The 23,277-nt window shown below is 36.2% G+C and overlaps 3 protein-coding genes across 5 annotated transcripts in view; all 3 read left to right on the top strand.

Annotated features, from left to right (window-relative positions):
* The window catches only part of LOC127876045 (PDZ domain-containing protein 11-like), a 180,861-nt gene that overhangs the window by 97,210 nt on the left and 60,374 nt on the right, over positions 1-23,277 (top strand). The window lies entirely within an intron of this gene.
* On the top strand, positions 6,627-15,259 carry LOC127876031 (collagen alpha-1(XIV) chain-like). Of its 2 annotated transcripts, XM_052420878.1 has the most exons (11): positions 6,627-6,794; positions 7,522-7,788; positions 7,955-8,091; positions 9,063-9,222; positions 10,256-10,496; positions 12,561-12,716; positions 13,228-13,382; positions 13,568-13,652; positions 13,695-13,714; positions 14,388-14,423; positions 14,590-15,259. In XM_052420878.1, the coding sequence occupies exons 1-11, from the start codon at positions 6,737-6,739 to the stop codon at positions 15,156-15,158; spliced, it is 1,884 nt and encodes a 627-aa protein (XP_052276838.1). In that variant the 5' UTR covers positions 6,627-6,736; the 3' UTR covers positions 15,159-15,259. The 2 variants fall into 2 exon arrangements, with proteins under 2 accessions (XP_052276838.1, XP_052276837.1); XM_052420877.1 differs by having other exon boundaries at positions 13,568-13,714.
* LOC127876038 (putative nuclease HARBI1) lies at positions 18,998-22,280 on the top strand. 2 transcript variants are annotated; one of them, XM_052420889.1, is made up of 4 exons: positions 18,998-19,184; positions 19,717-19,847; positions 20,268-20,406; positions 21,252-22,280. In XM_052420889.1, the coding sequence occupies exons 1-4, from the start codon at positions 19,082-19,084 to the stop codon at positions 21,683-21,685; spliced, it is 807 nt and encodes a 268-aa protein (XP_052276849.1). In that variant the 5' UTR covers positions 18,998-19,081; the 3' UTR covers positions 21,686-22,280. The 2 variants fall into 2 exon arrangements, with proteins under 2 accessions (XP_052276849.1, XP_052276848.1); XM_052420888.1 differs by having other exon boundaries at positions 18,998-19,199; positions 19,720-19,847.

The following is a 23,277-nucleotide window of genomic DNA, read 5'->3' as shown; positions in this document are numbered from 1 at the left end:
TACAACAAGGCTCGAACCACTGACCCTTGGAGTAAAAGTTGAGCACTTAAGCCACTCGGCCATCGGTGCTCATACAATTAAGGTATTGTGTATTTCATACATAAATTTATATTTTATGTAAGCAATCTTCGTAATGTCACAAAATATAGCATTACAACAACACTCTTCAAATTATTAAATCGTTTCGCGTTTTGAAACGCTTTTTAATTTTCAGGTTTTTAAATCGCCAAAAGATGCCTATAATGGATATTTCAGAGCACGGTAAATGTTTAGTATTACTGTTTTCTTGCACTTATCATAACGGCAACAAAAATTTGCAAATTTGAAACTTGTTTTTTAATGTTGTTTATTTATCAAAACGTGAAAAGGTCCCTTTAAAAAAACATGCATTAAAGAGAAAACAAACATAGAATGTGTCATTGACAAGTGTTCGTTCGTACTCTTCAGACAATATCGCCTGTGAGAAAATTGCCAGATGCGATTTCAAACGTTACTGTATTATGTCATGTTAAGAGAGAAATGGTGTCCTTTATAAAATGGTACCGCTGTTTTTGATATATAAAGGAGAACTTTTCCAATCCAAATGTTATCGCGCATTATTAGCTCACCTGAGCGATAGCTCGAGGTGAGCTATTGTGATCACTCAGCGTCCGGCGTCCGTCCGTCCGTCCGTCCGTATACAAATTTGTAAACATCTTCTTCTACTAAACCATTGAGCCAATTTCAACTAAATTTCATGTGGAGCATCCCTAGGTCATGGGACAAAAGAATTGTTAAAAAAAATTTGATCACATAACCAAGATGGCCGCCATGACCATATATGGTAAAAACCTTAAAAAATCTTCTTGTCAGAAACCGCTCATCAGATTTTCAAAAAATTTCACAGGGATGACCTTTGAGGGCTCCCCTGAAAAAGTTGTTAAAAGAAATTTGATTCGTCAAAAAACATGGCCGCAGGAGCTCGTAGAACTTTGCATGTTTATTCGTTTTTGCCTATTTTGTGAAAACTTTCAAAAATCTTCCACATTTTTTGTCCGATCCTTTCCAAATTTGCACAGTGTCTTTATATTAATGAGGACACAAACCCTACAAAAAATGAGCATTATTGGTCCATGAAGTACAGAATTACCTCCCCTTGAATTGAGAAAATGGTGTTTATGCAATAAAGTCCAAATTTTTCATCCAATTCTTTCCAAACTTGTAAGGATTTAGCATGGTTCAAACAAGGGAAACAACTACGGTTTATGCATGTTCTTTTTATTACAGATTTGCCTCCATTTAATTCATTCAAAATCTCATTTTACAGCAGAGATTCCAAATCTGACCTGTAAATGAGCCCCATATTTACTGCTGGTGCTATGTTACCTTTTCCCATTTGATCATTCTTAAGTATTGGTCTTGTAATGCTGCTACTGCTACTGCTACTGCTACTACTACTACTACTACTACTACTACTACTACAACTACTTCTACTACTACTACTACTACTACTTCTACTACTACTACCACTACTACTACTACTACTACTACTACTACTACTTCTACTACTACTACGACTACCTACTACTACTACTACTACTAGCACTACTACCACCACCACCACCACCACCACCACCACCACCACCACGTCTACTATTACGACGGCGACGGACGACGGCCCTAGGACGACGACCGACTGGGGACCACGAGCGGTGACGACGACGACGACGACGACGACAAACCACGACCACGACGACGCACGATACGACTACTACTACTCGACTTCTACTCTACTATACTACTACTTACTGACTACTACGGTACTACTACTACTACTACTAACTACTACGACTACTCTACACTACTACGACTACTACTACTACAACTACTATTAATACCTACTACTACTACTACTACTACTACGACTACTACGGACTACTACTACTACTACTACTACTACTACTACTACTACACCACCACCACCACCACCACCATTCACAGGGACAAAAAACGTATTCACCACAATGGCTGCTACTACAACTTATAGCCCATATAGGGGGGCATGCATGTTTTACAAACAGCCCTTGTTTCTATGGGATTTTAACCACAACTGTTCATGTTTATCTCCGACACATATTTTTAGGTCACCTGTCATGAAGTGACACAGTGAGCTTATGTGATCGTGTGATGTCCGGCGTCCGTTTTGCGTGCCTGCGTGTGTCCGTGCGTCCGTCCGTCAACAATTTGTTTGTGTAGACAGTAGAGGTCACAGTTTGCATCCAATCTTGATGAAATTTGGTCAAAATGTTTATCTTGATGAAATCCGGTTTGGGATTGTATTTGGGTCATCTGGGGTCAAAAACAAGGTCACTAGGTCAAATAATAGAACAACCTTCTGTAGACAATAGAGGTCACAGTTTTCATCCAATCTTTATGAAATTTGGTCAGAATGTTTATCTTGATGAAATCTGGGTTGGGATTTTATTTGGGTCATCTGGGGTCAAAAACTAGGTCACTAGGTCAAATAATAGAAAAACCTTGTGTAGACATTAGAGATCACAGTTTTCATCCAACCTTTATGAAATTTGGTCAGAATTCCTGATGAAATCTGGGTGGGATTGTATTTGGGTCATCTGGGGTAAAAATCTAGGTCAAATAAATAGAAAAACCTTGTGTTGACAATAGAGGTCACAGTTTTCATCCAATATTTATTAACTGTGGTCAGAATGTTTATCTTGATGAAATCTGGATTGGGATTGTATTTGGGTCATCTAGAGTCAGGAACTAGGTCACTAGGTCAAATCATAGAAAAACATTGTGTAGACAATAGAGGTCATAGTTTTCATCTGATCTTAATGAGTCAGGTGAGCGATTCAGGGCCATCATGGCCCTCTTGTTTTTTATTAGGAATTAGTTTGTTCCGTTTATTTTATAAGTGTATTGAACTAAAGTTTGGATGGATGCAAATCCATTATTTTTTCCATTTGTTATTGACTTTATATCAGCAAGAAACCTCTCTACATGTTTTATATTATAAACGTTACATTCGTACAAGTTAATGTTAGAAATGTTAACCATGGACAGCTAAGCAAGACAATTTTCGATCCCCATAAACAAACGTGTATGCTTCGCTGTTGTTTTGTCCGACATGTTACATGATAATTACCATATTATGTTAATTGTTGAGTTTAAACAAGACATGTTTATACTAGTAAAAAGTGATATAATGGTGTTTGCTAAATATTTGTTTTAGAGTAACACTGGAAATGGTGTTGGAAACGGAGCTATTGCCAGTGACGCCACCCACACAAGGGCAGCAAACATTTATGCTTTGACCACTATTAAAACGAACTAATCCAAACAACATGTAATTGTAAGATTGAAGTTCTTTAAAGTATCTTTCTGTCTTTTCTTGAGTTGTGGTCGTATAACGTAATTTTAATTTCGTTAAATTATTGTGTTGTTTCAAGCACCTTTATTTTGGACTGGCAAATGTACAAATGCTTCCGGGAACGGGGATTGAACCCGGGTCACCCACTTGAGAAGCGCTTGAACCAACCACTGCGCTAACCGGACAGGTTATGTTTATTTGTATATATGTATATATGTATTATGTATTTATTTTTATATAACATATTATTTATTTTTAACGTTTATTGCCATTTGATCTACTTAAACCTCCAAACACGGCCGTTAATCACGGGCGCCACCTCTTTTTGTGATGTATTAATAAATTAGCCAATGCTACTTCCGAGGTGGCGCTACCGACTGGATGTTTTGAAATATCACGGATAATTCTTCAGAGTGAGTATGTTTTATATGTTGTTGTTGTTGTTGCTTTTTTAAAATATATTTCGCATTATTTAAAAAATTCAGCGAAGATTTATTCATCCACAGATGTACAGAAACATTCAATCACAACCCATATGGAAACGATGGGACCTTAATAAGTTGTGGCATGGTGAATTTTTTGAAAGCAAAACGATGTTTTTGCCTGAACGAGCAAGTTTCCCCCACCCCACCCGATTAATTTGCCAACGACATCAAACGATTGCGTTCAAGAAATACTAGCTGCTGCATGCACAAACACACTGGCTTCTTGCAGATCTAATATATAATTGTGTATGTTTACAAGAGAGATGGAGCCAATTTTGTTCCTTTTTATATTTATTTTTATTTTTTAACGTAAATACGTTAACCCAAATCTATGCAGAACATATACACATTAAAAAAACAAGATGTAAATATTTAAATATATAAGTAGCAAACTCAATTAAGAAGTAATCAACCTGAATAAACATATCGTACGATATAAACCCGAAATATGTCATACTCAATAAATTGAACATAAATCCTCAACCTTCTAAAAATATTTCTCCTACAACAAATGTGTTTATACAGTACGTTAATTCACGAAATAATTAAAAGATGCTATTTCTGCTCGAAACAGTGTGTTTTTTTCCCAAAACGCAAATGCTTAATTCATTAAAAGGCAATTGTCAGCGAATCTTAGTTAGGCTAAAATTTGTCGTTTGTATGGTCGGGGCAAAAATTAAATAGCTGAAAACGTAAACTTTCGCCACCTCCACATTCTTGGCGTTGGCCACATCTCTTTTGGAAGAATGCAAAATTATCTATTAGATCGCCTAGAAGCCAATGCTTTTGTGCATGCAACATCTTGTACATGTTCAAGCAATGTTGTGATGTCGTTAGCGATTTCATCTGGTAAAAAATTTGCTCGTCACACAGGTAAAATACATTTTCTTTTAAAAACTTTACAATAAACAACTTATAAAGGTCATAACGTTTCCCAATGGGTTGTTATGATATGTTGTTGTACATTTGTGGATGAATAAAACTTCGCTGAATCGCACTTCATTGCCCGATTTATTTTTTAAATCATGCGAATTCTTCTTTTTTTCAAACATATAAAACCCATTCACCCTGTAGAAGTATCCTTGAAATTTCTAAACATCCAGTCCTTAGCGCAACCTCGGACATAGCATTGTCTCATTTATTAATGAATCACAAAAAGAGGTGGCGCCCGTGATTTACGACAGTGCCAATATCGTACAATATCAATATAATAATTTACATTGTGAGATTGGAAATTCGGTGTTCCTGCCACATGTTATATGCCACGACCGTTCACACATGTTTTCGGTTTTGCCCTCAAAATGACAATCGCAAGTTCATAAAGTTTGCATCTAAGTGACATTCAGACGAAATTTCAACATATGGCGGCTATATAGAAATTTTTTTATCTGATTTTTTTTACAAAACCAGTAGAAACCTGTGTGTCGTTCATTCAATATGAAGTTTAACTATTTTAAATACACAATTATATTTATCCAATAAGAACAAATTCTTTATAGCATAAATAGTACTTGTTGTCTGCATGTATTCAAATATTATTAGGCTTTAAGTCTACCGGTATTCTTTATTCTTAACCCATTTATGCCTAGTGGACTCACCCATCCTTCTAAATTGGATCAATTTATTTCCAAAAGTATGGATGTCTAGTATATTTATTTCTATATTTAGAATATTTCTTACAGAAATTCCTTAAAGCAAACAGCGCAGACCCTGATGTCTCATCTGCGTCTACGCTGTTTGCCAAGGCCCTGATGTCTCATCTGGGTCTACGCTGTTTGCCAAGGCCTTTTTCTAAACGCTAATGCATAAATGGGTTAAATTAATTATAAGAACTGATTGGTGAATGCGGGATCCGGTCTGGAATTAAATATTTTGATTCAAGGCATTTATCAAACCATGATCAGCACAGGAGCTAGCGATGTTTTATAGCACAATGTGTTGTACAATGCTAGATATATAATGAACTAAACGCATCGACGCTCCAATATGTAATGCCTATTGACTCGTTTTCAAAAGTTTACAGTTTTTCATATATTCATACATGGATGAATCTTTTAGGAAATCCGAATGCTTACCACTATTGCTTTTACATAATGGTTAACATACATAACGTATTTAATGTGAACAAGTCTTCTGGCAAAATTCCGTCTTATATAACAAATCGGCCAGTGTAGACCCAGACCAGCCTGTCAGCCTGCGCACTCACGCAGTCTGGTCAGAAACTAAGGAGTCTGCTAATGAGACCAAGATACAATGAGTGACATTATAGCGGACAGCGTTGCTCCTAACCATACTGCGCCTTTCACAGGCTGGTGTGGAGCTACACAGGTCGCATATTGCATAAGACCCAATTTCGTATGACGCTGGTAATAATATTGTGAAGAAACAATACAAAATAGGCAGCACAATACTTTTATTCAAGAAATATCGATTTGATGCAACCTTATATTCTTAATGATAGTTTTTATTTTAACAACGATGGGTATATATCTACGTATGGTACTTAAAGTTATAATTCTCTCAAAATAAGACAAACGGACGTCTGCAAAGTTCGTATCACACAAATACACATACTATTTGTAAAAAACTAACTTAATTAAAATTCATATTTGCTCGGCATGACTGGCTGTTAGTGGGAACGACATTGTGTTTGGTGCACTATTATGTAGAGATAAAATCACAGCCTCGTGTCCTTCAATTTGGTTTTGGACATGTGTGATGAGTTTTGAGTTTATCGCATTTGACCATAGATCTAGAATATCTTAAATTTAGTACTGTCCTGGATTGCCTTAAGGAAAGGTCTATAGGTCGAATAGACGCATATAAATAGCAATTATTCGGGTCTAAGCTATTCGCAGACATATTCTTTGATTTTTCACAAATGCTTGCATTGTTGCTTTTGCTGGTTAGTTTCAGCTCTGCATTTGCATTGGATAAAGGTACGCATTGCATTATTATTATACATCTTAAAGCTTGATTTTATTGTTATTCACTGTTATAAATAATGTTTTACTAGTCGAACATTAAGACTTGTTATGCTAGGTGTGACGTGGTCTACCGTTACACGACACCGTCCGCAGATTACATCAGCATTTGGTTCACAAATTTCTTGAATTGGACAAAGGTACTGAATACATATATTGTTAGATTTATTTGCCTTAAAATGTTGTACATACCTGATCATATTTAAGAACTCTTATAGATAGGTGGGCCATAGAAAATGATGTGGCATTCACAGGTAAAATGTAATACTGACCTTGGTTACTGCATCGGTCAATATAACATGCTACCGGTGTATAATTATATTAAATGCCAAACGCGTCAATAACACACGATTGGTTATTGTCGGCTTCAGTACTTCACAAAAGTACCCCGGGTACTCTTCAGTATACTACAAAGGGTTACGGACAATACACTTAAGAGTACCCGGAGTATGGCTGGTGCCGTTAAGCGTATTTTTGTACCCGGGGTATATTGTAGTATACTTAAGAATACACGGGGTACTTCTAGTAGAACCTTTAAGCCGTTAACGACCGATTGAGCGTCCATAACTGTATAGAAAGATGATGTGTGTTCATCAATCTCCACGCAGAGTTGTCGTTCCATGCTCTCACATCCAATTTGATCGTCTGTATTTTTATCGTCTGAACAAATTCATGTTTGCAGCATGTCCGTTCAAACCCACGGATATGATCTTCGTCCTTGATGGCTCCGGCAGCGAAGGTGAGGACAATTTCAAAAAGCAATTGAACTTCGTTTCGAACTTCACGAACCAATTTGAAATCGGACAAAACAAAACTCGCGTTTCCTTGGTAACCTTCGCTACCACCGTGAACAATGAGTTCTACCTGAACAGGTATTACGATAACACCACTCTCCTACGTGCAATCGGACAAGCGCATTATCCAAATGGGGAGACGAATACTCATTTAGGTTAGTTTGTTTAGAGATTGCCTCATCATCTAAATAATGGATTAACCGTCGAGTATTTAAAATCAATTAATGTAATCTCCAGTTTCATGAGTTTAAACGCAAGAGATAAGTCTTAATTGTTTGTGTTATTGCAGTTAACATTTCAACATTTCAAATATTTTTCTAGCACTCGACCACGTGCGTCTACAGAGTTTGTTGCCTAGTAACGGCGCCGAAAGGAACGTTTCAAAAATAGTGTTTGTTCTTACGGATGGACGGTCCCTGGAAGAAGAAGCGACAAAGAGTGCGGCAATGCAATTAAAGGTACATATGAGTCGCGTTCTGAGAAAACTGGGCATAATGCATGTGCGTAAAGTGTCGTCCCAGATTAGCCTGTGCAGTCCGCACAGCCTAATCAGGAACGACACTTTCCGCCTAAATTGGATTTTTGCTAAGAAGAGACTTCATTTCAACGAAAAATGTCATAAAAGGTGAAAGTGTCGTCCCTGATTAGCCTGTGCGGACTGCACAGGCTAATCTGGGACGACACTTTACGCACATGCATTTTGCCCAGTTGTCTCAGAACACGACTCATATAAATATGAGCGTCACTCTGGAAAAACAGGGTTAAATCATTGTGGGTTAAGTATCGTCCCATAATCAGGGAGGTTACTTTCAATAGAAATTCTCGTTTAAGTGAAGTCTCTTCTATACGAAAATCCAGGAAAGGCGGAAAGTGTCGTCCCTGATTAGCCTGTCTGGACTGCACATGCTAATCCGGGAAAAACCTTTAAGCCTGGTTTTCCAATAGCGCGGCTCATATATAGTTCAGATTTGAGTTATAAGATTCGGTGCCGTTCCATTTTCTCGTCCTAGTTAACTCGTTTCTTAAAAGTATTTACAATTGAAAAATAACATGCGTTATCGTTTCAAGAAAGATGATAACCTTGTTAGGCTGTTATGGATAAATTATCATACTGATCACGGGTGTTAAAAAAGAATTCAGTACATTTAACATAGTGAAAATACGTGTAAAAGGTATCATTCAAAATAATTTAATTTGTCAGTACCTGTCTTTAATAGCTCTCTAATTTTTTGAAACGTTTGATGAAAAAATTATAGCGTTTTCTTTTCTTATAGTTTTAGATGCACTTTTGTGTCGAATGTTTATAGGAAAAACATAAAAAATAATAACATCAGCTCAAATGTGTAGGAGGCATATATGAATTGTTCGCGTTTTTGTTTTACTTCTCGACCACATATATTTACAATCTCGAGCATTTCGATTTCACTAGAAAGATCCACGAGTGACAGTGGTTGCCATCGGCATTGGGAACGCTGTTGATGACAACGAACTCCGTGCTATCGCTAGCGATGCAAACCACACAATTCGTGTCGCAACCTTCGACGCATTAAATTCAATCAAAGTAGAGCTTACTCAGAAAACCTGTGACAGTAAGCTATCTTAAACCTGTAACAGTAAGCTATCCTTAACCTGTAACAGTAAGTTATCCTTAACCTGTAACAGTACGTTATCCTAAACCTGTAACCGTAAGCTATCTTAAACCTGTAACAGTAATCTATCCTTAATCTGTAACAGTAAGCTATCTCAAACCTGTAACAGTAAGCTATCTTAAACCTGTAACAGTAAGCTATCTTAAACCTGTAACAGTAAGCTATCCTTAACCTGTAACAGTAAGTTATCCTAAACCTGTAACAGTACGTTATCTTAAACCTGTAACAGTAATCTATCCTAAATCTGTAACAGTAAGCTATCTCAAACCTGTAACAGTAAGCTATCTTAAACCTGTAACAGTTGGCTATCTTTAACCTGTAACAGTAAGCTATCTTGACCCTTTACCACTTAGGCACGTGTTTTTAACCCTTTACCACGTTGTTACTTATTCTTAACCCTTAACCACATAGATACGTATTTTTTACGTATTTTAATGACTATTTTTGTAGTCCCATAGAAAGTTAAATTTAATTAAAGACCTTTCTTACTAGATTCAGGTTTAAAAGGCTTCATTTCCAACCCTTAGCTACTGATAAGCAGCAAACAGCATAAAACCTTAACAGACTGCGAGTTACTCGCTGGCTGTTCTGGTTTTATGCTGTTTGCACATAGTCATATTCACTTTGCTTCTGAATGGGAAAGGGTTAAAAATAACACTGAATGAATATTCTGTTGGTTTATTAGACACTCAGTACACAAGTAGAATTATGTAGGCAATCGGTCTCTTAGATACCAGACTAAGTCTAAAATAATTGTAACAATAATTTCTTTCCTGATAATTTTATTGGAGTCGCAATTTATCCCAATATTTTTAAATCATTTTGATTCATTGCAAATCTCGAATTTGCTAATCAGTTTGTGTTATTGAAGATCCGTTTGAAGAATTAATAATAATTGGCCTAGATAAAAAATAAAATAAAATATTACATGAGATAATAAATTAAATCATAACAAAATGTTCAATCTTTTCAGCTTGCAACGATCTGTCGGACGTGTGTTTTATTCTTGATTCTTCGGGTTCAGAGGGTTCCGGAAACTTTCATCAACAACTCGAATTTGTCAAGATGGTTGTCAACGAATTCTCAATAGAAGGATCGTCGAAAACAAGGATTTGTGTTGTAACGTTTTCCACGACGTCCCTCGGTGAAATACATCTAAATTCGTTCAACGACAAAACGGCGCTCCTTCAAAACATTATGAAAATACCATACAGGTAACCATGAAAATCTTTAAATATCTTACATTTAGCCTAAATAGTTAATTGTCTTTGAGGTGAATGAATCAATTTATATTTACTAATCAACACCCCCGGAAACCCGATATGCTGCGAAAAGTTGGATGTGCTTGGAAAAGTTGTCGATACATTTTGCTGAATTTCGGTAGGGTTAGTAAATCCAGTTCCATAATTGTTTAAATGCATTTTTGAATTAAAATATTTTTGGTATATGCAAAGGAGGTATTAGAATGTATGTTAGAAAAAGCCTGGTTATTATTATACAGGATTTATTGAAATATGGCTATTTGAAGTCAACGATGCAGGGATTTGTCCCCTATTTAGCACTTTATTTACAAATTTCTTTAAATTCGCCAGTGAAAATGTTTTTGCACCGAAAATTATATCAACCAATATCCCCGAGTAACATATCCGCCAGGGTTTCTTAAAAAATCGTATTGGTGGAGAAATTCGACTTTACATTCAACATGTTGATGAAAAAATGATATGACCCGGTACAGTGCCAAAGATTTCAAGATATGACAGGATTGCAGTTCATATATAACTTTAAAAGCTCACTATTACAGCTGAGTTATGTCCACTCTGATGAATCATAGATAATTTTCGTTGAACTTTGAGGTTTCATAATTATATACGTTCTGAAGCTGAGTTAATTGCCAACTTATTTGTATCTTTTGTTTTTTTTTCATTGTTTGACAATCATTGTAAATGTAAAGCAATTGATTCATACAGGTAACAATATACGTCAGTTAGGCAATCTAAGCATTTATATTTATATTTTCTGCCTATAGTTCCAATTATGGGAAGACTTTCATAAATCTGAACTAAATTTGGATCAATGATACATGACTTAAAGCTGACAGCTTTGCAAACATCTCCGACAATTCACGTGTGTCATTGTCTGTTTCTTGTCGTTCTTGTCGGTAATGATATATGCAAAATGTAAACATGTATTTTCAAAACCCCATCCACGCCTCCTTCTTATGTGTATTTGCATAGGTAACACGCAGTTCTCATCTGCTGAAGCCCCAAGCCTTGAAGGAATATATTCAGCAAGATTTCAGCAAAATATAACATTTAAAACTAGGGCGTACTTTCCATTTGAGCGTAAAACGCATATTGAGAGTATATGCCTTTGAGTATAATGCGTCGTGATCAAAACAAGACAGAAAATATTAATATAAATGTTTAGATTGCCTAACTGACGTATAGTTTTACTGGTATGAATCAATTGCTTTACATTTACAATGATTTTCAAATAATAAAAGAAACAACAAAAGATACAAATAACCTGGCAGTTAACTTAGCTTCAGAACGGATATAATTATGAAACCTCAACGTTCAATGAAAATGATCTAAAATGCATCAGTGTGGGCATAAATCAGCTGTATTAGCGAGCTTTAAAGTTTGTAAATGAACTGCACTCCTGTCATATCTTTACAACTTTGGCACTGCACCGGGTCATATCATTTTTTCATCAACATGTTGAATGTAAAGTCGAATTTCTCCACCAATACGATTTTTTAAAGAAACCCTGGCGGATATGTTACTCGGGGATATTGGTTAATATAATTTTCGGTGCAAAAACTTTTTCACTGGCATACCTTTAAAGAAATTTGTAAATAAACTGCTAAATATGGGACAAATCTATGCATCTTCGACTTCAAATAGCCATATTTCAATAAATCCTGAATAATAATAACCAGGATTTTTCTAACATACATTCTAATACCTCCTTTGCATATACCAACATATATTTTAATTCAAAAATGCCTTTAAAAAATTATAGAACTGGATTAACTTACCCTACCGAAATTCAGCAAAATGTATCGACAACTTTTCCAAGCACATCCAACTTTTCACAGCATATCGGGTTTCCGGGGGTGATCAAGGTGCTGTTGTCATTAATTAACTTATGTCCTTCTCTTTATACATGTTAGTTTGAATTTTTATTATATGTCGCATTTATTCATTAATATCTACATGAACATGGTGAAGTACATCATATCGTTACTTGTAAGTTTTGATGTGATTTACCTATAGGGACGGTGAAACAATGACAAATTTGGGCATAAATCATGGTTTTTCTGAACTTACCAACCCACCTCGACAAGGCGCCAACAAAGTCATGATACTCCTAACTGACGGTCGGTCGACAGAACCTGACTTGACAAGACAGTCTGCATCAGCAGTGCAGAGGTCTGCTTGAGTATTCTGAGTACTATGAAAATAATAATAATAATACTTGTAGTAGTAGTAGTTTTAGTGGTAGTAGTAGTAGTAGTAATAGTGGTGGTAGTGGTGGTGGTGGTGGTGGTGGTGGTGGTGGTGGTGGTGGTGGTGGTGGTGGTGGTGGTGGTGGTGGTGGTGGTGGTAGTGGTAGTGGTAGTAGTAGTAGTAGTAGTAGTAGTAGTAGTAGTCGAAGTCATAGTAGTAGTAGTAGTAGTAGTAGTAGTAGTAGTAGTAGTAGTAGTAGTAGTAGTAAAATGCACAGTTATTGTATTTGCTGTTGTTGTTGCTGATGATGTTGTTGTTGTCGTAGCATTAGTATTTGACTGCGGTTTGCATTTCTGGGTCTAATAAGTGTGTAATCCAGATCTTTATTCTTGATGTCTAACTATAACAACTATATAAAATGTAAAATTCAAAATACTAGTAAATCTTAAAACTGTGCGCTGTATAATTTTTATCATGTGTCTGCAATGTTTAGGGCTGGTGTAGACGTATTCGCCATCGGGATTGGCCCTAACGTTGACAGTCAGGAGCTTCGCTTCATAGCAACAGCTCCTGATCACGTGTTCGAAGTAGACAGATTTCACGATCTCGCGTCCATTCACCAAGAAGTGGTCAACAAAATCTGCGCAAGTAAATCCTGTTATCACTCTGTATTTTTTATTCATATACTTTTATCCAGTTTGCATTTACTTGACCACAATGTGAATTATGTATTAAAAGTTCGTAGCTTCAGTTTCATTTAAATTCCATCAATTCCGCATATTTTGAAATTTTCAATCGGCTTAAATACGTTGCATTTTTGTTTCGTATTGTAGAGGCATTGATTACTACGACAACAACCACAACTTCAACTACAACTACGAGACCCACAACTACAACGACGAAGCCCACAACTACAACGACGAAACCCACAACTACAACGACGAAACCCACAACTACAACTACGAAAACCACAACAAAATGTGGGTATATATATATATATATATATATATATATATATATATATGTATATATGTATATATATATATATTCGATAGTGAATTTTTTCAGAAAAGTTGATTTTTCGTTAAAATTTTAGTATTTTCATTCAAAATGATGTTTTTACTAATCAATACCATAGCCACACGCTAACCACCTGTCTATACGATAACCTAACGTAACCTTCTTATAATTCTGAGCATGATTCTTTGCTCAGAATCATCCAATGAGCCGTTTCTGGGGAAACTTTGAATGTGCGCAAGGAGTCGTCAAAGATAAGCCTGTGAAGTCCGCACAGGTCAATCAGGGGCGACATTTTTGTTTACACTGGATTTTCATTTAGAAGAGACCCTTCATACGAAAAATTATATGAACGAGAAAAATGCCGTACCCGATAAGCATATGCAGACTGCACAGGCTAATCTGGGACGACACTACCCACGTGCATTAAGCCCATATTTCCTAGAACGAGGCTCCAATTAACTCTGCTTTTACTTCCCTCGAATAGTAATGTCGATTAACGAGAAGACATAAACAGAAGACGTTTTACTTTAGTATTTATATAGATACTGGTGGTGATATATTGACACAATGAAAGCCGCTAATTGTGAATATAGTTAATTATGTGACATACGTAAAATCTGTTTTGTATTTTAGTGACCACAACTTTGCCGCCCACTACGACAAGAGCAGGTTGGTGAATCAACCTACAAATGTTCTAAAGTATCTAATATTGCCATTGAGCAAATGTTCTGGAATAAACATGTTAACATGTATTGTGCGCAATACGTAAGGTGTACAAAATGTTACATTTTACACCATAACTTACAAATCCAGCGTTATGTGCTATATTTTATAGCCTGTGGTCTTAAACCAGCGGACATCGTCTTCGTTCTGGACTCTTCCGACAGCGAAGGCGCCGAAAATTTCAAAAAGCAAGTTGACTTTGTCTACAACTTTGCCGCCCAGTTCTCAATCGGCGTTAACAGCGTCCAGTTCAGTGTCGTCACTTACTCCACTGACGTCCAGAACATTTTCTACTTCAACGACCATTTAACTAGACAAGAGGTTTTGCAAGCAATCCGCAATAACATCACCTATCTTGGCCAAGGAACGAACACCTCCGGCGCTTTGCAACAAGTACGCGAGAACAACCTTCAAACAAAACATGGCGCACGCCCCAACGCTCAAAATTTCGTAATTGTTATCACAGATGGTCGCTCGGACGATACAAATGCTACACGTAGCGAGGCACACGAGCTTCAGAAGATTGCTCAGGTTCTGTCCGTTGGGATCGGCCCACGTGTTGACAGCAGCGAACTGGCAGCGATAGCTTCGAACCACAAAGTATTGACTGTAGACACCTTTGAACTTCTTCAAACTTTCAAGCAGCAATTGACCGATCTAGCTTGCCAAAGTGGGAGGTAAATATGGATGAATATGAATTGGAAATAAACCACGATTGCATTCAAATCATATTCGATGTGTTGTCGTTGTTACATGCAAAGCAATAAACACCTGGAAATATGTCTGACTGCGAACACTTTGTTTGGTGTTCATATATTGTTTATTATTTACTTCCTTTATTCTCTAAACAACCGTTACATAAGTGCACATCGACCTAGATGGCCATATATAGCGGGGAGTTGTTATGATGGGACAAATGTTGGTGTGTTATTGCTAATTCCCAACTTGCCTTGTAAACAATAATATGCATTTGCCATTATTTGTATCGATTGTCCTTTAAAACTTTATCCAATGCAATGATTTGGTAGACCTTTACGTGTACATAGACTGCGTGAATTAGAGCTTGTGACATTAGTGACGAATACCCCTGGACGCCGCATACAGTAATATTATAACATTGAAACATCGAACCCTTGGCAAGAGTTGACCCTATGGGCATTATGTTATGTTTGTAGCGAAAAACGACGCACTGTGACTTATAAAGCAATGAAATTTGAGGCCTTGTGGATTCAGAGGATTGTTTTAAGTTATTTTGTCGTAAATGTCCATATAAATTAGTTGGACCTCGGCCAGTTGTGACCACGGTGTCATGATTTAACGAAACCAAGAAGAAGATAAATATACAATTATACATACCAAACTGTGACTCATCTGGGCGTTGCAGTTTTAGATATGTATATTTTAAATAATATGTGTCTATAAAGTTTAGAGTAATAATACTAATAGTACAGACAGTTAACGTTCAACAAGAGGACAACAGGTTGCTCACCCGGAGACCCGAAAGGAAACATTTAATTTTATAACTCGCTCAATATATTATAACAAGAGGGCCAAGATGGCCCTAGTTCGCTCAACTGAGAGGAGTCGGTTTATTCAATCTTTACCAAATGTAAAACTTTACCTAGATATTGTCCAGAAAAACATCCTGGTCAAGTTTCATCATTATTGAACCAAAACACTGGCGTATGGAGTGTTTTTGTTTTTGTAAGATTTGACCTGGTGACCTATATTTTGAGTTGACCCCCTTACCAAATATCAAAATTTGCTTACAAAAATAAATATTATGACCAAGATTCATAAAATCTGAAACAAAATTGTGACCTCTATAGTGTTTATAAGGATATGTATAATATAATGAAAATTTGAACAATCTAAGGGCAATAATTATGGCATCAATTAATTGATTTTGCTCATTATCAAACTTGACGGAGATCTTTCAGCAACTTTGATAAAGATTGCTTGAGAAATGTGAATGCTAGAGTGTTTACGAACGGCGGACAAAGACCAATCCGAAAACCTCACCTGAGCAATCAGGTGAGCTAAAAAGTTTGTTTCACCGATCTGAGCCATTTTCCAACTTGTCCGAGAAATCAATAAAACCAATGTATTGACTAAGTTTCATGATGATTAGGCAAAAAATGTGACTTCTAAAGTGTTCGATCACAAGGTTTCTCTCTTGTCACATAAGGAAAACTGTCCCACCCCCCTGGCGGCCATGTTTTTTTACCGATCGGGACCATTTGCGAACTCATCTGAGATATATATAAAACCAATCTTTTCACCAAGTTTCATGATGATTGAGCAAATAATGTGAGTTCTAGAGTGTTCACAAGCTTTTTTTACTATATAAATATACGAAAACTGCCCCCCCCCCCCGGCAGCCATGTTATTCAACTGACCGGAACCATTTTCGAACTCAACTCTTGTATCGACGAAACAAATTTTCTGACCAAATTTCATAAAAATTGGGCCAAAAATGTGACTTCTAGAGTTTTCACATGTTTTCACTATATACTTATAGAGAAAAATTCCCCGTCCACTGGCGGCCATGTTTTTTCACCGATCTGGACCATTTTCAAACTCGTCCGAGATATCAATAAAACCAATGTTTTGACCAACTTTCATGATGATTGGGCAAAAATTGTGACTTCTATAGTGTTAACAAGGTTTTTCTATAGCCAAATTAGGAAAACTGCCCCGCCCACTGGCGGCCATGTTTTTCATCGGACCAAAACCACTTTTGAACTCAACCAACATATCATTAAGGCAAACATTTTGACCAAATTTCATGAAAATTGGGCCAACAATGTGACTTCTAGAGTGTTCACGTGTTTTCACTATATACATAAAGAGAAAAATGCCCCGCCCACTGGCGGCCATGTTTTTTCACCGATCTGGACCATTTTCGAACTCGTCCGACATATCAATAAAACCAATGTTTTGACCAACTTTCATGATGATTTGGCAAAAATTGTGACTTCTAGAGTGTTTACAAGGTTTCTCTATAGCCAAATAAGGAAAACTGCCCCGCCCACTGGCGGCCATGCTTTTCAACGGACCGGAACCACTTTTGAACTCAACCAACATATCATTAAGGCAAACATTTTGACACAGTTACATGAAGATTGGGCATAAAATTTGATTTCTACAGTGTTTACAAGGTTTTTATTTTTTTGGCCTAGTGACCTAGTTTTTGACCCAGCATGACCCAGTTTCAAACTCGATTGAGATATCATTGGGATAAATCTTCTGACCAAGTTTCATGAAGATCGGACAATAAATGTGGCCTCTAGAGTGTTTACGAACAAATGTGGCAGACGGACGACGGACGGACGACGGACAAAGACCGGTCATAAAAGCTCACCTGAGCAATCAGGTGAGCTAAAAACTGAAGTTCTTAGCAAGTTTCATCATTATTGGGCAAACAAGCCGCAACATATGTAACTGCTGAAGTGTTGACAATAATTCACTATAATCATATAAAGATAACAGTCCGGCACCAGACGGCCATGTTTTTTCGGCGTAAGCTGCATAAGCCAGCTTTTCACCTTAGCCTGACCTTTGTAAGTGTCCAATAAAATTCCAATAAAATTTCCCGCGGCTAGGTACGAATGAATACACTTCATTTATTCCATTGGCTGATTTGAGTATACCACCAGAACATTGGAAACATATCCGCGTCTTTGTAACACTGTTTTACTGTATGAAACAATTTTATCTCGAATGAAAAGGCTTAATAGATAGAACAGTTTTACACTCAATTCTCGACATCAATACAGTTTGTGCGTACACCTTTTATTTTCAGATTATTACCAGCGCAAGAGCGTTTATACTTAAAAGGCTATGTTCTCATATTTAGTACTTACTTCCTTATTCCTGTCAACATGTTAACATGTAAAAGTATAAAGAGCAATGGAAGCGAGGCCTCACTTTAAAGCATTGCATTTCAACCCGCGAGGTATATCGGGTCAATTCGCGGACATTCAGAGTTTATACACAGGTCATCACCGGAGTTGGCGGCCAGTAAAATAATCGTTATATAATAAAGACGCTATCCGTGAACTAGGTGACCTGGAATTTTCTTTAGACCAGAAATATGTTAAATGAAGATATTCAGCAATATAATTATGGTATGTAAATAATAGATTCATAATGTGTTTTCAACAATACAATGATAAATATTATTGTTGATAAATTTAACAATAATTATTCGTCCATATTGCCTAATGTACTAAAGTGATATTATGAGCATGTAACAGTTTATAGGTGTCTATTGCAACCGTTGATTATTTTTGATGTTTCTACTTCATATACACTTATATTAATTAATGCAGCATCATCATACTAAAACAATATACCAGAAAGAGAAAAATGATGCATTTGAATATCAACCGTACTTTCGTTTGACAACTGATCATGCGTTTACGAGTTGAACCTAAATTTAGTTTTAGTGCAGATTTGTTCATACGACACAAAGACACGAAATTGTTTTACGGATCATTTCAGCTTACAGCAGTGCGTTCAGTTACAGCGAACGTTCGCCCACGACCGTTCGTTTCCGATTCGGTCTTATTGAACGATAAGTTTGGCGCGAACGTTTCAAGATGGCGGCTCCCAGAGAATTGATTGCGATTTTGATGGAAGAAATCGCTAATAACACTGAAATTGAGCACTTTCAAGCGAATATTGAAGTAGCTACGGGTGTTAACAATGTCGTTACAGGTACACACGAGATTTTTGTGAAAAATAGCTAATTGCAGACATGTGTATTCGATATTTAACATGTTTAAAACACTGTTTACATCATCATGATCATTGCAATTTGCAACTTGACAATGGCACTATTTGAATATTTGATAGTTACGTTTATACGTAAATGTTAACATTTCAGAACTTTGATAAGTGAAAGATTTTAATTTGAATGATTTTAATATTTAAAAGAAGAAGATAAAAATGCAATTTAAATAATTCAATAAATTGGTCATTTCATTTTTGTATTTTTCAAAACATTAGAATATGGTTGTATTTTATTTTAAAATATATTGCTGAGTGAAATTTTGCATAATTTTTTTCAGCATTTCAACTCAATTATTTGAGCAGTATAAGTTAATAACAATAATTATAAGTATTATGTAAAGGTTTACTGACAAGTAATGAAGTATACTAAAAAGTAATAATAGTTTTGTGAATAGGTATTTTATATGAATGAAAATAAAAATGCCTGTTTTATTTCTGTTTGCAGCAGCCGCACAGCTCCTGTCCAATGCTACTGCCCCAGTTCGAGTCCAAAGCTATGTAGAAGATGTGGTGGACTTATATTCAGATATGGAGTTCAAGTCGCATTTTAGAATGCAAAGATCAACTTTTGAGGTATTCAGTTTGCTTGTAAAGTAAATAAATCAATTACATTCTCTGATATATTTTTAAATGCATCATTACTAGAAACTGAAACAATAAACTCAAGTCAGAAGCATGAACATCATTCATTATAAAAGTAGTTGCAGTGAATATGTTTTCGAAACATTGTACACAGTTGGTTTATTAAATTACTCAAATGCATCAGTTATTGTGTTGATTCAACTTTGAAAAATATCTCTTGATAGATTGTAACAAGTTGTTAACCTTAATTGTGATGTTTTAACATAATAAAGTGTTGAAATAAACATCAGCATTTATGATTAATTTAAGTTAATGTTCGTGACAATATATGTTTGTAATAACTTTCTGCTTTGAAGAAGCTTTATTTAATTACATTTTTTATGTCAACTTTTCCTTCGTTATTTATTTTAGGCTTTATGCAGGGAAGTCGCTCCTTCAATGCAAAGGGAGAGGTCAATGACAGTCAACACAAGATTGTTGGCCACAATTTGGATGCTTAGCAACAAGGAATGTTACCGAAGTGTTGCTGACCGATTTGGGATCAGTAAAGGTATTTTAAGCACAAGGAATGATTATTGTGTAACTATAAATGATACAAAAGGTTACTAGGTCATTATTTCAGTTAAAGGGACTAGTCAACCTAACATTAGCTTCTGATTTTAGATTAAAATCTGTTAAATAAAACAATATACATGGGCTTTTCCAATGCATTTATGTTGCAGTTCAAAATATAACAATTAACAATACATACTGAGACATACTGAAAAATTCAAATAAAAAGAAGTTATTAAAAAGTAAAAAGCAGACCCTAATGATTTAAGACTTGGCAGATAGGTCATAAGAGGAAATTATATGTGACTGGGCCATAACCAACTGAGCTGTTTCATTTATGGCAGATAAAGTGTCCTAATTGCAATGACATTTGGTTTTCAAAATAATGCTTTCAACATGTAAATAATTCAAGGGCCGAACAAACCAAAACTTTTAATAGAATCATTTTAATATCAAATTGCTTTAATACCTTTACTGTGAATTATACTCATTATGAACCATAATTATATGCTTATTATTTCAATTGTACTCTTTTTCAAGACTTTTTCTTTTGAATCCTTTTAAGTGCCATAGTCCATTTAAGTCCATTTTCATGGTAACAATTGCAAGAATAAAGGTTAAACTGCGATTTTACTTAATCAAATGATGGTTCAATTAACCAAAGTATGGCATTTACTAATTTATTTGCAATCAGGTATTTTTTACAAGACGCATTGGCGATTTGAAAACCATATGGATAATAACATATTTTTGTTAATATGTATTCCGTTCTTGTTGTTTTATGTAAATATTTTGTTCCTTCAATAAAGTTGTAAGAAACTTGAAATGCACTATCATTTGTAGGCACACTCCACCTGACTGTAATACAGACCTGCCAGACTCTCTCCAACTTGAAGGACAAGTACATAAAATTTCCAGAAGCACGAAGGGAAATGTTGTCACTAGCAGAGGGGTTCCGTGTGCGATGTGGATTTCCAGGAGTTGTCGGTGCAGTAGACGGAACCCACATTCCCATTCCTGCTCCAATATCCGAGTTTCGAGCCTCCTTCATTAACAGGAAGGGATTATCCAGCATGCAACTGCAAGTGGTGTGCGACAGTAACCTGCGGTTTTTGGACACGTATACTGGTTGGCCTGGGTCGGTGCACGCGTGTATGGGAACAGCCCGGTTCAGCAACTTATTGAAGAATTGCCAGACGAATTCCATGTCCTTGGGGATTCTGCCTATCCACTGTCTGCACACCTTCTTACTCCATACAGAGACAATGGCCATTTAGATCGTGTGCAGAAACAATTCAACAAGGCGCACTCTTCAACCAGAGTTGATGTTGAAAGAGCAATCGGACTGTTGAAAGCAAAGTTTAGGAGGCTGAAGTCTTTAGACATGCTGAAGCAAGAAAAAATACCGGAAGTTATTACAGCTTGCTGTGTTCTGCACAACTTCATCTTGGACAATGAAAATTTGGAAGATGTGTTGTCCGATCCAGAGGTGGAGGTGCAAGTGGATGAAGGAGAACCCGAACAACCTGCTGGTCCTGTCAACGTTAGAGGGGCGGAAAAAAGAAGGGAGATCTCTTTTATGCTGTAGCATTGTCAAAGGAAAGGACTCGGACACATTGATATGATGAGTAACAAAATGTTAACAGGATTTCTAGAACAGTTTATTTAGGCTCTTGGTTTAGTGCTTATTTTGAATGATCAACTATTTATTGAAGTTCCTAGATAACTTAATGCATCATGTCCTGCAAATGCATATTTTGTACATATTAATGTGCCCCGCACATTGTTGTTGTTGTTTTAATTGTTCCCTTGTTTGATAACGATTGTTCGTGTGTTATAAATATATGAATTAATGCAATTGCCTAAAAATTACTGTTGTATATTTCTATATCGACTGTCAAGAAAACTTATTTATTTCCTAACATAATACATTTGTTCATCATTGCGCTTCATTAAAAGGAACAAAATAGTTCACACGAAATGATATAAGCTTGATATTAAGCAGGGTTCGACACTAAGGCACGTCCGACAGACATTGTCCAGTAAGATCGGTGGTCGGGCTAGTAAAACTGTGGGCTAGCTTGTCCGACTGGTCGTACATTCAAAATCTATACTGATTCATATAACTATAACTAACCGAAAACCTTTTTCTCTTGATGTGTAAAATAACTATTGTATCCATTATTTACATCGGAACAAAACTAGCGTATATAAATAAACGCGGAGCATTCACATGATTCATCGCTATTTTAAGACGCGAAGGAGAGCTTCCCGCAGAAATAGCTTGTTTCCATTGGTAAAGTTGTCATGAATATTAACCCTTTGCTTGCTGGGAAATTTGTAGTCTGCTAAAATGTCTGCTGAATTACTAAATTGAGCATTTTCTTCAATTTTTTTCAAAGAATACCATCAGAATAGCTAACAGTTTGGATCCAAATGAGACGCCACATTCTGTGGCGTCTCATCTGGATCCAAACTGTTTGCAAAGACCTTCAAAATTCGGTTCCAGCACTGAAAGAGTTAATGATTTTCTGCAGTGTCGTAGAACTTTACATCATGTTTTTACGACTTCTATCGAAAATCGGTATCGTCAATGTAAACATTTTGGCGTAGCAGAAGAGAGAATGTAATTTAAAGAATGGCTTTGTTCAAGATTGGATTTTTCGTCCGACAAATAAGTTAATAAAGAAGAATCCGACGGTAAAACTGACAGATTATGATGGAAAAGGGCCTTGGAGCTGTGGTTGCATGGAGCACAGCAGTCAAGGAGGCCAGTACTTGATAACGTTTAATAAATGTCACCTGCTGTACAGACATCATTTGTTTAACTGGTGATAAACAGTGAAATTACAACAAAAAATTTATGTTG

The sequence above is a fragment of the Dreissena polymorpha genome, chromosome 4, assembly GCF_020536995.1.
Source record: "Dreissena polymorpha isolate Duluth1 chromosome 4, UMN_Dpol_1.0, whole genome shotgun sequence".
Taxonomy (NCBI): Eukaryota; Metazoa; Mollusca; class Bivalvia; order Myida; family Dreissenidae; genus Dreissena; species Dreissena polymorpha.
Note: the sequence above shows the minus strand (reverse complement) of the source record. Positions and strands in the feature narration are given on the sequence as shown.

Coding starts and splice junctions, on each gene's coding strand:
- LOC127876031 (XM_052420877.1), top strand. CDS start 6,737: ATGCTTGCATTGTTGCTTTTGCTGGTTAGTTTCAGCTCTGCATTTGCA. Junction 9,223..10,255: donor TACTCAGAAAACCTGTGACA/GTAAGCTATCTT, acceptor CAATCTTTTCAG/CTTGCAACGATCTGTCGGAC. Junction 13,715..14,387: donor TACGAAAACCACAACAAAAT/GTGGGTATATAT, acceptor TTTGTATTTTAG/TGACCACAACTTTGCCGCCC.
- LOC127876038 (XM_052420888.1), top strand. CDS start 19,082: ATGGCGGCTCCCAGAGAATTGATTGCGATTTTGATGGAAGAAATCGCT. Junction 19,200..19,719: donor TGTTAACAATGTCGTTACAG/GTACACACGAGA, acceptor TTCTGTTTGCAG/CAGCCGCACAGCTCCTGTCC. Junction 20,407..21,251: donor CCGATTTGGGATCAGTAAAG/GTATTTTAAGCA, acceptor TATCATTTGTAG/GCACACTCCACCTGACTGTA.